The sequence below is a fragment of the Protopterus annectens genome, chromosome 8.part0 (assembly GCF_019279795.1).
Source record: "Protopterus annectens isolate FY-2018-M chromosome 8.part0, PAN1.0, whole genome shotgun sequence".
Lineage (NCBI taxonomy): Eukaryota > Metazoa > Chordata > Ceratodontiformes > Protopteridae > Protopterus > Protopterus annectens.
The window spans coordinates 381,977,060-381,994,348 of record NC_056741.1 but is presented as its reverse complement, the minus strand read 5'-3'; the positions used below and the strand labels follow the sequence as shown (position 1 = coordinate 381,994,348).

The window sequence follows — 17,289 nt, the reverse complement described above, 5'->3', positions numbered from 1 at the left end:
TACCGCTAATATTTTTTGAAAAGGCAAGCAGAGTTTTACTGCTCTTCTGAGCTTCCAGCAAAATGCTTTGGTTGAAAATATGTGAAACCTTGAATTAAAGAAGAAAGTTAGCTAATGTGAAGAATGTTAAGAATTTAGAAATATTTATAGAAAAAATGCTATCTCTTAGATCTTACTTTCTGCGTATGCTTCTTCTTATAATGTATGTAATGTCTGTAGCATAATATATTGTTGTCAGAATACAGGAGGCTTCTCCCCGTTTCAGCAGTTTAATGGTATGGCCAGGAGCTCCCAGGGGCTGTTCCCATACCGTCATGCAACTGCTGTTGAAATCTACTCTGCTACTGGTGCTGTTGCTTCTGCAATTGTTATTGTTGATCAGCTGAGCAAGAGCAGAGCTGCAGAGTCATTGCACATGTAAACCCTCCTCCAATCAAAACCTGAGCAGGCTAGTTCAGAACAAAGGAGCAGACAGAGCTTCATCGAAAAGGTCGTCATCTACGAATCCAAACACAAAGCAAAAAATCACCAGCACATTTCAGATTACATAGAAAAAAAGACAAGCAAGAATGAAATTTCAATACAAAGAGGATCATCCCTTTGAATACAGGAAAAAGGAAGGAGAGAAAATCAGGAAAAAATACCCTGACAGAGTGCCAGTGAGTAAATGCAGTAATATCTTTCCTCATTACCGAATTGTCTCTATCTGCTTGTATGTGTGTGTGTTGTTTTTTTATTACTGTTTAGCAAGAAAGATCTTACAAAATTTAGTGTTATACTAAGCTGCTGTGTTGGTGATTGAGTAAAATGGCAGCAAATTCATAACATTGTATAACGTCACCTTGTATACAAAAGCAAATGGCATCATCTAAAAATGTCAAGATAAAAGAAAAACCTGTTTAGCAGTCACTTCATTATTAAATGCAGCTGTACGCCAACCTGCTTGTATTTCAGTTCACTGTCAATAATTCAGTCTGAGTCATGTATTTCAGCTACAGCAATCACTGTAGTATGCCCTTTCTTCTGCACATATGATATTTCACCATTTTTCTGCTTTAATAAACCTGGATCTTAGATTTCTTTCCCCCATGAAATGTCATTGGCTATTGTATGGAAATGGCAGAATTCAGACAGGAATGCAAAGTCACTAAGGAGCGATGTTTTTACTGGCCTGCCTGTCATAGTTGCTGCTGATGCAGACAGCTAGAAGCAAACATTTCTCTGTCCTTAGCCATATCTGAAGAAAATCAATTTGATGTAATGTTTCCCTCTAGATATACAAGTACGGTGTATGACTGCATTTTTACGGTATTGCGCAAGTGTGCCAAGGTCATGGCATATTTATAGGTCCTGTGTTTACATTTTATTCAGAATATGAATGCACATAATATGTAGCCCGAATACTGGTTGCAATCAGCTTGTCAGTGAAACATCCTCTACATAAAACATTCTGTTGCGCCATAATGCTTAATGTTCCTGTTTGGCCCTTTAGCTCTGTCAAGTGTAGTGAATATAACCAGCATGTAACTAGCATTTGGCACTTTTCAGTACACTTAACCTAATCACTGAATTTGATTTGCACTTTCTTATGTAGTTCTTTAAAATTTCACGAGTAGTCACTGTCACAGCATATTATGTTTATCTCTGATGTGTTCAATAGAAGTGTTCCTATCCCCCTTTAAAGGGTTCATTTTTTTCAATCTATCATGAAATTGCTTTTGTCTCATAAAATTACTACTCGGGTAATGTAGATGATCGTTAAAGTGCATCCATTTTACAGAACTAGCTGTTATTTGAATGTGCCTGCAATCTAAATACAATATGGGTCAGAGCTAGTGTGAGTCTGAAAGTAAATGAGGAGTTTATTTTTTGATGTTATACACTAATATGGTTGTGAGACATTTTGGTAGAAATCTTAGTGGGAGATCTGCATTCTAGTACAGAACATGACCTTGGTGGTATATCCAAGCACAGACCTTGACATAAGAATTATTTTAAAAAAAGAAGACAACCTTTCTGATTCTTTTATACAGAAGTCTTCATTTTCCCCTTTTGGAAACATTTTTTTTCCTTTTACCTGGTTGCCTCTTCAAGTATGGTATATGCACCTGTGAGTTCATCATGGCAGATGTCACCGGATACCAGATCAATTGGTTTCATGCGTCAGAGTGATTCAGCAATAAGTTACTCCAAGCTGTTCAGTCCCAGAACTAAGGAGTAGTTCATCCAGTTGTGTACAGTTGTGCACAGCTAATTAAAGTAAACGTGACTGAGTTATTATTGCAATAGATGTCTTTTTTATTTTCAGTTCATTGCATGTAGAGCATGGAATATTGTTTTGCCATGACTGAATTAATGTGATTGTAAAAACTCTTCAATAGTGATATTACCAATGTATGGTATGCTATTCTTACTGATGTTAGGTTCCAAGACACAAGATGTTGGCTCTGTAATGACTTCCCTTGCAAACACCATCAAGAAAGAGCAGAACTCTGGGGCAGCCTGCTTTGATAGTACAAACCATTAGATATGTGGGACAACTTTGTGCCAGTAGTTAAGCTGCCCTACACAGGAATGGCTGGTGATATTTCTTTCTTTTTGCAGCTGTCTTATTAATTACTTCTGGTAATATTTAAGAATAAACAACGCAGTTTATCTATAACCATACTGCAGATGTTCACAAAAGGCCTCTTTTGTTTTCTGTTTATATTAATGATATCCATCTAATCCATCCGTGTTTGAAACACTGTACCATAATATGATATGAGGGAAGTATGACTTTTACTCATTTGTGTCTTATCCTCAGCATTTGCTTCAGACTTTTAGTAGTTTGGTATTATGTTCATCAAAGACTTGCCAGCAAAAATGTACAGTGAAAACTCCCTCAGTCTGCTCAGTGCTATTTGGATCACTGTCTAGACTTTGTGTACAGCCATGCAACTTTCCTAGCTGTTCCCTGGATGGGAAGTATACTAACAGTGCCTCCTTCTTCAGATTCCTGCATGTAATTCTAGATGTACCACTTATCTTTCATTAACAGTAGTTTATAGTGCTGATGGCTTTAAACATTTAACTTGGGTGTTGCTTTTAAACTGAGATTCATCAAGCCATAGATCCATGTCTGCTCATTTCTTAAGAGTCACACCAACCTAAACTCTCTAACTATGTGTAGGTCAGTATTACAATTGAACTGTAAATCCTGCTTAAAGCCTGGGATATCATCTGTGACTAAATCCTGTGGGCGTGTGCTGTTAGATAGATGATGTAAGCTTCACTGCATCCTCTACATTGTGTGACTGGCTGTACCCACATAGAATTTCATATCCCCATAAGCCCTCACACCTAGGGTGGCCACGGTGGTGCAGCGGTTAGCGTTGTCACCTCACAGAAAGAGGTTCTCCGGTTCGATCCTCAGCTGGGGTGCCTTCTGTGCAGAGTCTGCATGTCCTCCCTGTGGTCACGTGGGTTTCCTCTGGGTGCTCAGGTTTCCTCTCACATCCCAAAGACATGCTGTAGGTGGATTGGACACTCTAAATTGGCCCTAGGTATGAGTGTGTGCATGTATGTGCCTTCCGTGGAAGGTTGGGTGCCGGGCTGGCAACTCAACACCGTAAAAACTCTACTGCCAATCATGAGCAGACAGGTGATCCGCTGTGGTGACCCCTAACCAGGAAAAGCCGAAAGAAGAATAAGAAGATAAGCCCTCGCACCTCTTATCTCCCACTGACATTAGTGGGAATGTGCCACGCTGACAGCGTGGCAGAGCACAATGCGGAGAGTAGTAGGCAAATGCAAGGATAGAGAGAGAAGAGATGCAGAGGAAACGAGCTGCCCTTAGAGACAATAAAAGACAAAGATCAGGGGACTACCTCCTAGTACCTCCAGAAATATCAGCAAACCAAAGGGCAAAAAATTCCACTCCCGTTAAAAAAAACTCGTACAAAGCAACAACAGGAAGAGCTTTGAAAAAGGCCAGCCAAATCCAATAAAGATAATCCTTCAAGAGAGTACCAGCAATAAAATTTATTCCAGTAAGCAAAATTATTAAGCGCTTTCGTCTTGGTCAATACCAAGACTTCTTCAGAATAGAAACAAACAGCAAATCCCAACTTAAATACAAAAACATAATTGAATAACTGGATGCATAATAAATTATGCAAGCTTTTAAAAAGACAAGCATAAATAACAACAGACATAAAAGGAAACCCCCAGTGTCTTATCTGATCAATGCCCTGGATTTTAAAATAGGGGCCAGAGACAAAGTGTCATTTAATCCAGGTTCAAAAAAAGTATTCAATAAAAATTGCCACTTTAACTCACATAATTCAATATTTAATTCCCACCAACTTCCTCTTAATGATCCCACCAACAAAGGAATTCAACAGAAGAATGGTAGTTCTTTTTTTTTTTTGGGGGGGGGGGCTCAAAAGAGGTGAAAGAAATTAAAAAATATTGGGTCATTTTTAAGACTAACACACATTTTAAGTGAAGAACCTAGGTTTATTTATAGAATGGGGAAAAATCTGAAATATTTGTTTGAACATAATATTATAGTTCTTAACCCACTTGAAAAAAATACTACAAAGTGTGGATACTGTGCTTTTTGTAAATTTATTCTGGAGGAAAAATTTATAAGTTTACCCAAAAGGACGAGATTAGTTGTATTAATACCTGGGAAATGTGCCACAAAAGGCCTGGTATACATAGCAGTGTGTGACACTTGTAAATATTTTTATGTTGGCAAGACCGAAAGACATTTGAGAAAATGTATATATGAACACAGGTATGCTATTACTCAAGAAAATGATAAAAATGCTTTGTACAGACATTCTTTAAAATGCATTGGTTTCAAAAGGTGTACATTTGGTATATTGGAAGTTGTTCAAAAATCATTAAGAGGAGGTTGTGGGAATTAAATATTGAATTATGTGAGTTAAAGTGGCAATTTTTATTGAATACTTTTTTTGAACCTGGATTAAATGACACTTTGTCTCTGGCACTTATTTTAAAATCCTGGGCATCGATCAGATAGACACCTTCAGAAATATGGCAGTGTGTTTTCTGAAGACAAGAAGAATCCAGAGAACTACAGACCTGTTAGCTTAACAACAGTGATATGGAAAGTTGTGGAGAGATTCCTGATGGAGAGGCTGACAGCATTTCTGGAGGGCAACAATTTTGAGGTTAGCAAGCAACCTAGAGTTAGGCCAGAAGGAGGTGTCAATCAAGTTATATCTAATTTCCTGACTAGGTTACACCTGAACTTGACAAGGAAGTATTAGTAGACATGGTCTACCAAGATTTAAGCAAGGCTTTTGACTCGCTCGTTCCTTGAGGCTGTCAGAAAAACTACAGGGATTGAGGTTGGACTAAGATTATGGAAGTGGGATAGCTCTAACATTAAGTAGTAACTGTAGGGGGTTGTGGTAAGAGGGACAAAGTCATTAATTAGGAAAGTGACTAGTGGAGTACCACAGGTCTAGCATAAATCCAGCACTCTTTGGTGTGCTTGTCTGTCTGAAGACATGTTAGACATGTCTGAGAGCTAAACTAACAGGATCAGCGTATTTGCTGATGTGACAAACTTAGATTTAGCAGTGGAGGATGGGAAATAGTCTAGGTAAGGATTTGGAAAGACTGAGTGAGTGGACAGAAAGGCGGCAGATAAGGTTCAGTGCAAACAAATTCATGCACCTGCTCTTTAGGCCACGGTGATCATGAAAGGGCAGGAAAATGATCTTGGGGTGTTAATAACACCTAGTCTGGACTGCCAGGAGTAGAATGGGAGGGCAGTAGCAGCAGCAAACAGAATATTTTGGGGGCGGTGTCCTCAGGGGATGAATTCCAGAAGTAAAGAAGTAATGCTGCCACTCTGCAACTTCAGTATTACTTGCAGTTTTTGTGGCCAAGTAAGGAAACACATGTCAGAATGCTAGAAAGAATCCAGAGAAAAATCCACCAGAAAGATGTGTGAAATGAAGGGGAAAGGATCTGGACAGACAGTAGAGAGATGATAATGGCACACAAAATTATATCAGGCCTATGTAAAGGGGTCGTCCTGATGCAGAAGTGGATAGAGGAGGTACACAGAGCAGATAGTAGGTACTAATTTCTCCCTGCATACTGAAAGTTCATTTTTAACAGAGAAGGTTGTAAACCTATACAATGGACTAATACAGTCGGTGGGAAAGAATTAATCCACAGAAACATGGGACAGGTAGAAAAAAAGTAAGGGGTAAGGCAAAGATGGAGTTAGGGTAGAATATTAAATGCACTTAAAAGGACGTACTAGAGAGGCCTATTTTCTCCTGCTGTAAAGCAAATGTTGTTTAATATAAGTCCTATACACCTCAATCACTTAAACACTGACCCATACCATACCATTTGTGTTGAATGATAAACTGCAGTGCACTTCATTCATTCATTCTTTGCCACCTTAGTCCATTTCAGGGTCACTGGGGAGCCAAAGCTTAGTCCAGCATTCACTGAGCACGAGCAATGAAACTAATCCCAGACGAGGCACTAACACCTCACAGGATCACAGACTGTGTGTACATGTGTACAAATCTGTGTATATTCACATGTGTGCACGCATACACACACACACACACACACACACACACACACACACACACACACACACACACACACACACACACACCATATACACCTACAGGCAATTGGGAGCATCACCAGTCATTCTACAGCAGTGGTGGCAAATTTTTCAGTGTCAATGGGCTGCATGTCCCCCCTCCACAAACATTTTTGGCACTGGGTTCGCCTCTGTGTCTGCTAAGTACAGTTTTTCCTTACTGAACCAAAATGCTAGCAGTAGTATTATTCAAAGTGCAACAAACACCATAAAGAAAAAATTATGTAATGAGTACATGAAGACTTCACCTTCATTAGACAGTGCCATTGACATATTCAGTCACACTGCCACACTTTTCTATATGTCCAACAACAACAGCATGAAACTTTGTAGTGTCAAACTGCATCTTGAAGAGAAGTCAGTCACAGATGCATATTAAAAGTGCAAACTTCACACAGACAGTAATGAAGTAATTAAGTCAGGCCCGAACCCTGAAGTGATGAATTAGTTTAATAACATTAGAGAGTGAGCTTTACCTGTGATATTACTAGGATCCTTGTGCAAAGCATTGCATGCATATAGATTAATAGTGCATAACGAAAGTGATCCAAAAATTTTAACAAAAGAAAGAAAAAAGAAAAATCAGTTTGGTACTTATTGGTTGGTTACCCATTTCTGTTCCACTCCTTTAAATCTTTTAAGTAACCAAAATTCCTGGATATCCCAAACCCAAATGAAGAACCAATAATTTTTCATCCTTTTCTTATTTAACAGAAAATGCAAAGGCAGCACAAAAAACAAGTAACCTTTGATGGATGATTATTGCCGCTGCCGTACGGTAGCATATAATATAATCCAAATTGCTATGCAAAGGTTGAATGTTCTTATTTCAGATATCATTAAAGCAGGAGGATACACTGATAATCTGAGAATATCAAGAAACTTTATTAACACAGCAAGTTTGATGACCTCCTACTTTTAGAACCAGCACAAAATCTCAGTAAAATACAAGTCTAGCAATACCCGATCAGGGATGTTGTCACAACACTATGCATGTCCCATACAGGCATGCAAGTGTAAGTCTTTTCCTTGAAACCAGGAGCAGAAAAGCAGGGACATGTGAGTGAACCCCCCCTCTTGTTATCATAATCACTGTAGGGTAGGGATGTTTCAATGTATAGAAAATAAAGCCACACCAGACCACTGAGTCACTCTAATATTTAATACACGAAAAACAAAACATTCACTGAGCGCTTTCACCCGGCTCTATGCTGGGTTTCATCAGAGTACAGGTTTAACGGAGCAGTTGCCTTTTATAGTCATCACTTAATTGACTCTAATTATACATCGATCATTAAGATTTAAACACATAAAAATAAACTCAACTACATTTTGTAAATGTAAAATACAAAAATATACCTTTTCGTTTTTCACTAAAAGGGTGGTGTCTAGTAATAAATCAATTTGCAATTGAAATTATGTATTGGGTATGTAGAAATGCATAAATGTCTTACAATATTAATTAAAAAATCCTATATTTCATTTTTGTAAATAGTATAAATGTGTAATTGGTGTGTATATATATGGGCTGTCTCTTGTAGGACAGTATGCACTGATACACAGTGAATCATAGAATGAAAAGTGTGCCCATACCAACTGAACACTTCTTTCCAGCACAAAATCATACCCTTACTTGTAAGTGCACTTAAAAATAATAGTATGAATTACATTATGGAACTGTTTCATATTTGCAAGAGACATATTACAAATAAGAAGCACACATATCTTCCCAACCTTTTAACCATGCCATGTTAGGGGATATCCAGTGGTCTGTTGTTTTAGCATACTCTTTTGTATATCTGTCATCAGTTAAAGCCATTGCTTGTTTAAGCAACATTTGCCTATACTTTTTTTTAGGTGGGGATAAGCATGGCTGTTCAGAAATGCTGTCATCTCACCATTGATCTCTCCTATGTAGTTTATTGGATTATAAGTATTTAAATATTAGGGAGCTAACATTCAAGCAATTCATGTCATGTGGTACACCTCCTTCTAGAAGGCAGTCATAGTAAAGACCCACGGAGTTGTCAAAGTCATTAATGAGCATCCTGATAGATAATACAAAAGTTATATAGGTTCAGAAATTAACAAGTTAATTTGTCTTAAAGTTATTAAAGTTTTTCACTTGCTTAACTCTTGAGACACCCTCACAGTATTCTTGAATGGAAAAATACCAGCTACAATCTCCAAGAATTCTGTAAGTGCAAGGTAAAATGAAAAGTGTGTATCTAGAAGTTGATTTTGCTTCTCACTGTGCATGGGATAGCTGAGAAGTATGGAAAGATGCAGTGTGCCACATTTCTGCATGTTGCAAGGGAAGAAGCCTTGAAAGCATTAATACTTTTACTTTGCAAAAAAGAAGAAAAAGACAAAATAACATTCAGGAATTGTTCTGAACCTATAAAAATATTCAGTTTATTAATTTATCCTTTTAAAGAAACTAAATGTCAGTACAAACTATAGATGATGTTTATCATCTAAAACAAGTAGAGTTAAAGACTATGAAGTTGATAAGATACATAATACATGGATAACAACCAAATATTTTGGTATAAATAATTATTAATCAAGGTCAGGCTTTTAAAAGAAGCAGGCATGACCTTAATATCATATCTCTCAATGAATCAGGAACAAATCCAAAAGTAAGTATTTATTTATTTTATTTTACGTTTGTTGACCGGGCTAGTCTAGCTGGATATATGTCCATTTTCAGTAGAAGCCCTGGGAGAAAAGCTCTACAAAGATTAGACAACATTAAAAATACAATAACAGTTACAAAACATTAAAGTTCAGTTACAGATACAAAGAGTTACAAAATTACACAAACTAAAGCCATTACATCAAATAGTAACTTAAGCAATCTGCCTACATGTTCTTAAACCAAAGTGTCTTTAAACATCAACAATAACATAACTAGCCTTTTCTCTGATACAAAATTGTTGTCCCACATGTAAATAAAATAGTTTAAGGCAAACTGCCCTTGAGTGCCCTCAACTATTTCTGATCCTCTCCAAATGCTCTACCTGTGGGTACTTTCCCAGCCTCAGCTCCCCAGGCCCTGCCATGTGGCTACCTATAAGCCTCAGTTCACAGGCCCGGCCCCAAGTAGCTACCTGCAGGCTTCAGCTTCCAGACCTTGCCATCTGGCTAACTGTAGGCCTCAGTTCCCAGGCTCTGCCATGTGGCTAATTGCATGCCTCAGTTCGTAGGCCCTGCCACAAACCATCTACATACAGTGGGAAAAGAACCCACAGCCAACTGCATCAAACACAAGTATTCTACTTGTTGTGCTGCTAACAGCCTCAGCTCACAAGCCTGGTCTTAGGTCACAAGCCCTGACATGTGGCTAACTGCAGGCCTCAGCTCATAAGCCCTGCAATGTGGCTAACCACTGGCTTCCTCTTAAAAGTACAGTACAGTATCAGCAAACCAACTACCTACTATGGGAGCAGAACCCACAGCCTTCTGCATCAAAAACAAGTGTTCTACTTGTGCTGCCAACAACAGCCTCAGCTCACAAGCCCTGCCATGTTGTTAGTTGCGGGCCTCAGTTCATAAGCCCTGCCATGTGGCTAGTTGTGGGCCTCATTTCACAAGCCCTGCCATGTGGCTAGCTGCAGGCCTCAGCTCACAAGCCCTACTTTTAATGTTTTTAATATAACCATGCTTCAGTCAAGCCAAACCCTTGGTTAAAAACTACTTAAACCCTTTTGGTCTTCTAATTTCACTTGATACTTTCCAGGTACACTCTTAGTTACTAACCTACTTCTAGCACCAAAATATAGGCCTGCAAAATGAACCTCAGTTATAGCACACCAATGTAATTCAACCTGAGCCCCACTTAACCAGCTGTTTGCATGCCTTTAAACATGATACCTTAAGCATCCTACACTATTAAGTAATCAAAATACCTATTAACAGATAAATGCCACTAAATCCTGTGATCAAATCAAAAACAAACAAAAAGGCCCCTACCTTGTTCTTAGATCCCACATGTAGTTCAAACACACACCAGTAATCCACAGATAAGCTGATCAAACAAGCTGCCAAGGTAGAGGCTGAAATATTTTATTTATTTTATTTTTATTTTATTTTACATTTGTTAACCGGGGGTGTCTGACTGTGCCGAAAAGGCCCTTTTTCAGCAGAGGCCTGGGGAGAAAAGCTCCACAAAGAAAAATTACAAACACATTTAGTTATTTAGACATGATCAGTATGCACATAAATTACAGGAGACATTTTTTTACAGTGGTATGCAACACATAAACAGTTACAGTGGAGAGAACAAACAAAAAAATATTAATTTTAAAAATAAAGGTAATGAATAGATTTGTGGTGTACAGCTGAAATTTGGAACATAGGTAGAATACATACATAGTACACAGGTACAGTACATACATTGTAGATTAGCCAGTGTTTGTGAGTAAAACTGAAAACTATTGTCAAGTGCTCTAGATTTTGTATGTATGTGTTATCTGCTTTCACTAGCTTGGGGAACAATCATGGCACTGCCAACTTTCCTTGAGATGTTGCCTGATGAGGTCTTTAAAGGAGGATTATGAGGATTATGTGTTTTGAATGCTTGTAGGGACAGAGTTCCATGTTTTAGCCACTGAACTACTATATAGTGCATCTCCAAAGCTATTGTAGCTGTTGGTGACTTCTAGTAGTAGCTTGCTTGATGATCTAAGAGGCCTTTTGGCTGAGTGATGTTGTACTAGGTATTTGAGGACAGGACACTTATTGGGGAGGTAATAGAATGACAGAGGCAGAGCTGATTGTAGGTTAGGAGGTTGGGCAGTTCAAGCCAGTGGAGCTGTCTCAAAGCAGTACAGTGATGAGTTCTATATGAGCAATTTGCAGCAAAGCGGGCAATTCTGTTATAGCAGGCTTCCATTTTGCTTAGTTCAGTTTTGTTGAGATTAGTCAGAATGGGAGATGCATAGAGTAGGGTGGATAGAAGTTGGGAGTGGGCAATGGCTGATCTTGAGTTGTTGGTAAGAAATGGTTTGATACGGTAGAGCGACCCCAGTTTGGCATGTACTTTTTTAATAGTTAAGTTGAGATGACTATCAAATTTTAGGTGGGAGTCTATGGTTATTCCCAATAGCTTAGCCTGTGCCACTGGAGCAATTGGAGTAGCATTAGTGGAGTAGATAGTGAATTGACTGTTAGTGTTTTTGTTAGAACTGGTTATATTCATAAGCAGAGTTTTCTTTGGATTGAGGATAAGATGGGCTTTGGTAAGGTAGTTTTCAACGTCAGAGAATGCTAGTTGAGTTATTTGCAGGAGGGTGGGAATGTTTTGTGCAGCACAGATTAAGGTAGTGCCATCTGCATACTGAATTATAGATGCATGCTGTGTGGAGGTATGGAGGTAATTTGTGAAGACTGTGAATAGTAGTGGTCCTAAGATAGAACCCTGTGGGACTCCTATAGTTATGGGCAGCTGAGGAGAGAGAGAATTTTCCCATTTCAGAGCTTGGTACCTGTCAGTTAAGTAGCTTTGGAACCAGGTAAGAGTGGAATTAGATAGATGATATTGGTTTAGTTTGTTTAGCAGGATTTGGTGTGAGACTGTGTCAAATGCTTTGGACATATCCAAAAAAGAGTTGACACTTGTAGGCCTTCATTTTTGAGATGGTTTACTGTGTCTGTGAAGCAGAGGAGGGCTGTAGTGGTACTATGGGCAGGTCTGAAACCATGCTGAGTAGGTGACAGGATGTTTCTGTCTAGGAGATAGTTTGGCATCTGGGTATGGATGCATTTTTCTAGGATTTTGGCCAGGGAGGAGAGTAAAGCAATGGGTCTGTAGTTATTAAGTTCAGTGGAGGTCCCGCCTTTATGTATGGGTATAACATAGGATATTTTCCAGAGTTTGGGCACATAGTTTTCAACAATTGATCTGTTTATGAGAGTGGAGACTGGGATAGCAATAGCATCTGCTGTGAGTTTCAAGAAATAGCTGGGGAGTAGGTCGGCTGCTGTTGATGAGGTTTTTAGTTTGGAGAGCATGCTTTTGATTGAAGTGGTGGAAACTGTTTTGAGGGTAAAGCTTGTATTAGTGTTATTTGTGTTGGGGGGATAGTGAGGAAGGAACTGTCCTGTGATACTAAGGATAGAATTGAGTTCACAAAGTAGGAGTTGAATTGTGTTTCGATGGGAACTTTAGTGTCAGGGGTGGTTGGTTTGGGGGTAGCCTTTTGGGTGGATTTTAGTAGCTGGTTTACATTTTTCCAAAATTTTTGTGGGTTATGTTGGTATTTAGTTTGTAATGTTGTGTAGTAAGATTTTTTGTCCAGCCTAATGCATTTTTTTGCACGGTTGCGCAGTTCTGGGTACTTACTTAGGCTTTGTGTTTCTTTGTTCTTTTGATAGTAAAGCCAGGCAGTGTCTCTGGACTTGAGGATTTGTTTGGTTTCTTTACTGAGCCAGGGGTTTGTAGAGGTTCTAACCTTGATTTTGCGCAATGGAGCGACAGTGTCTAGGTGTTGTAGAAATGTTTTGTTGAAATATGCTACAGCCTGGTCAAGTGGGAGGGTTTTTAGGGGGGGTCCAGTCACAGTTACAGAGTAAAGTGTTGAGGACCTCAGGAGAGATTTTTTTGTGTTTCTAGTGGATATATAGTTAGTGGTTTTGCATATGCTTGTTCTACTACGTATAAAGTGTATTATGTTGTGGTCACTTAAGGTGTCTGGGAGACTGCCTGTGTAAGGGTACAATGTGGGGTTGTTAGTTAGGACCCAGTCAAGGATGGATTCCCTTTTAGATTTTTTTATCACATCTAGTTGGAATTTGGACTAGCTGCTGGTAGCCACGGAGATTTATTAGATTACTTGGTGGTTCTGATATACAGGTGAACCAATCTAGATTGAAGTCCCCCAGAATAAGGGTTTCTTGTGAGTATGTGGAAGAACACCAGGATAAGAAGTCTTCAAGGCTAGCAGGTGTATTACCAGGTGGAATAGAGATCACAATTGTGGTGATGACCTTTTTAGGGTGAAGTTGAAGTTGTGAGAGAAGTATGTCCCAATTATTGGGGGAGGGGTAGGAGTTTGGTAATTGATGGACAGTTAAGTTTGACTTGTACAGTAAGGCAGTTCCACCCCCTTTGCGAAGTGGTCTGTCTTGTCTAATGATATTGTAGCCGGCAGGGAGAACTTCTGAGTTAGCTATGTTTTTATTTAGCCAGGTTTCTGTTAAAGCAACTATGTCTGGGGAGTAGTGTGCTATTGTGGCCTGGAGTTCAGGTATTTTATTTTTGATACTTCTAATTTTAATATTTAGCATTAAAAGATGGTTGGTTTTGCTGCTGTTGTTGATTTGCCCAGGGATGAAGAAAGTGGGGATGTTATGTTCTGACATTTGTGTTGGAGCAGTTTGAGTTGGACAGGATAGATTTGGGCCTGGGTTGGGGTGGATATCCCCACTAATGGTGAGCCTGGAGTTAAAATGGTTATACAGATGTTGGAGTTTGGTGAGGAGTGTGAGAAAGTATTGTGTTTTTTTGGAGTAGGAATGAGAGCATATGTGTTTAGTCCTGAATTGGTCCGTTATGTAGTTCTTGAATAACTGTGGGCAGATATTATTATAATGTGTGGTGTCTGTATACAAAAGTGCATAATGCAGTGTTGTGCTACTAAGTTTAGGGATATTGCTAGAGTGATAACGTGTTGTTGTAAAGAATTATGAGAAGACAGACTAGACTTAGTAGCGTGATAGTCATAGTTATAAAGTTTAAGTTGTTTCTAGGTGGGGGGTCTGAATAGGAATTATAGGGTTGCACTATATGTGGATGGGGAAGTAGTGTGGGTGATGTAAAAAATGCCTAGTGGGAATGAGAGTGATTGGGAGTATTTTGTGTGGAGCAAGTTGGTGTGGTATAATGTGATATGACTTGAGGAGCTGTAATTGGTGGAGGTGATGTGAGGGTGAGCTGTGGGTGTGGCTGTGATTACTATAAATGTAGAGGTAGTGGGGGCGGGAGGTAATAGGGGGCAGGGCAGGGGAGCAGAGAGAGCCTGAGCGTTAGCGAGGGCGAATGGAGCGGGGCAGAGCCAATCAAGACAAAAGAAAAAGTAAGTATTACTTTACAAATCTGAACACTTTTAAAACAAATTCCTGAGGTCTAATGGCTTACCGGCAAGCAGAATGTAATTGCTGAGGAGCACTTGTGTCCTGGTGGAAGACTAGAAATTTAAAGATGGCTCCATGCTCAGCAGGATTCTAGTATAGACTTTGTATTGGGGGAGGGGAGATAGCACAAGGGGTGTAAACCAGGTGGAATGCAAAGAAACCAGAGAGGCAATCAGTGAAGGCCTCAGAGGGGGTAAGTAATAATTCAAACTACCTGTAAAGTGAAGGAGAGAAGAGACAGTAAAGTTTATTGAGGTTGGGAGTGTGTCTTCACATTGACTTGCTGATTAGTAACCAGTTTGTGCACAGATTAGAGTAGGGAGATACATTAGCAGTGAAGGGGAATGTATAGAGATGCAAATAAACAGATGGGCCTCCAAGTGATACAAACTAAGGCAGAAAGCACTGAGAGAGCTGCTTGATGGTTAATTTAGTCACAGGGATGTGAATTAAATGTATACTGTCTATTGGACAGTTAGGATTACTGTACTAGCAGGGAGGGTGAGGACACAAGGCTACAACAGTCAGTTTTATTAGCAAGCTGAGAACTACTAAGAAATACTGCTAATGTAATAGCTTCACTCTCATAAAACATACAAGTAGAATGCCTGGGTGGACTGACCCTGCTCTTGAGGCTCAAAATGTATATCCTTGTTTAGTTTGCAGTACTGATTCCTTCTTTTACTGTATGGGTGGAGTGGTAGCCGCAGACTGCAGATTTGCTTGAGTGTGCTCTGAAGAGAGAGAAAAAAAAAAGAGAGGATGAAGCTAGTAGAAGGAGACAAAGACAGGTCAAAGGAAGTAATTAGGAGGAGGGTGTAACAGATACAAATCTGAGGATAGTGTGGTGGATAAAGCAGGAGAATAGATGCTACTGCTACAGTTTGAGAGTGCTTCAACAGTAACCACATCACAGTGCCATAACTTAGTTTGGAAACAGGTTAATAAATCATGCACAGTACATTTATCAGCCAATTACCCTGTGCATACAAGAAAAAGGAAAATGAACACAACAGCACAGCTGAAGCAGTAGCAGAGACAACTGTAGTGCTAAGTCAGTAAATACTGTTTCTAACTCCATAACTAGGTCAATTAGATGTACATTACAGTTATAACAGCAGTTTTAGTAGCATAGAGACAACATAGCTGCAGTGGTAGTGTCAGTAAAAACATAATTCCTGAATGACAGAATCAACCAGTTAAATAAACAAATAAGCAGATCAGTAGTCAGGAATCAGAAAAATGAATACTAATTGTATAGATCCAAATACAGCAAAAAGTAAGTATTACTTTACAAATCTGAACACTTTTAAAACAAATTCCTGAGGTCTAATGGCTTACCGGCAAGCAGAATGTAATTGCTGAGGAGCACTTGTGTCCTGGTGGGAGACTAGAAATTTAAAGATGGCTCCATGCTCAGCAGGATTCTAATATAGAGGGACAATCGGGGACACTTTTAAACTATTAGTACTATTAAATTAAGACACTGACATAATAAGAGAATGTGAATTAATATATCTTTTCTGAAGTAAAAGTAGGCTATGACTGTACTTACTGTCATTATTTAGTAAGTGTAATTCACCACCTTTTCTCCAAAAGTCACCAGTTTTAGGAAGGATTAAGAGGACAAAGCCAAAATCTGAGTTTAAAAAAAAAATGGTTGTGCCCTGGGAGCCTGCGTCTGTGTTCGCTTGTGATACAGGAACGCTTAATCTGTCTTACTTTTCTGGCAAAAAAAGAGTAAATCTTTTTCCAGTCATTTAAATGATGTTATAGTAACTTACAGTAGAAATAAACTTCTGGAAGTCAAGTATTCGATTGTGCCGTCGTTCTGGCTAGATTCCCTGCGTGCTACAGAGCATCTGGGGCCTACAACACTCACAGAACTGCTGGAACTCCGCATCCTAACCAAGCAAGCTTCAAAGTACCTAAATCAGGAAATGGAAGGTTCTGGAACAATCAGGATGAGTCCAGAAAAGAGGCTGCAGATCTGGAATTGCTACCAGATTGGAAACAAACCCTCACAGGCCTGCACTCCCTCAGTTCCATTGGCAAATGTATGCTCATAAGACAACAAGATGGATTTTCTCAGGCTTGAGCTCAACACAGCTTCATAGAGACTTGGTTAAATAACAGGTTTAGTGACAGTGCTGTAAGGCTTGATGGTTTCACTTTACTCAGAACTGGTAGGAACCTAGCGCTGTGTGGAAATGCTAAGGGAGGTGGAATGATACTCAAATGCAGAGCCTTTTATGTGCCCAGAGAACTAAATGGTGTCTATGTAGCAGCTGTATGTATACCACTGAGTGCTAACATCGTTGAATCACTAAATATACTGCACAGTACTATATGTAAGCTGCAGTGCAAGAATTATGACTGTGCATTTATGATAGTTGGTGACTTCAACAAGGCAGATCTTAGGGAGGTGCTACTCAATTACTACCAATTTGTGGATTTTCCCACAAGGAAAGCAAGTACTGTGGCCAAGGCTTACACAATCC

The 17,289-nt window shown here is 39.2% G+C and overlaps 1 protein-coding gene across 1 annotated transcript in view; it reads left to right on the top strand.

Moving 5' to 3' along the window:
* Nucleotides 1-361: 361 nt before the first annotated feature.
* Nucleotides 362-17,289, top strand: part of LOC122808821 (gamma-aminobutyric acid receptor-associated protein-like 1) — a 190,464-nt gene continuing 173,536 nt past the window's right edge. Inside the window, exon 1 of the mRNA XM_044079893.1 lies at nt 362-659. Coding sequence (XP_043935828.1) covers nt 570-659 — 90 coding nt within the window. The 5' untranslated portion in view covers nt 362-569. The remainder of the gene's footprint in view (nt 660-17,289) is intronic.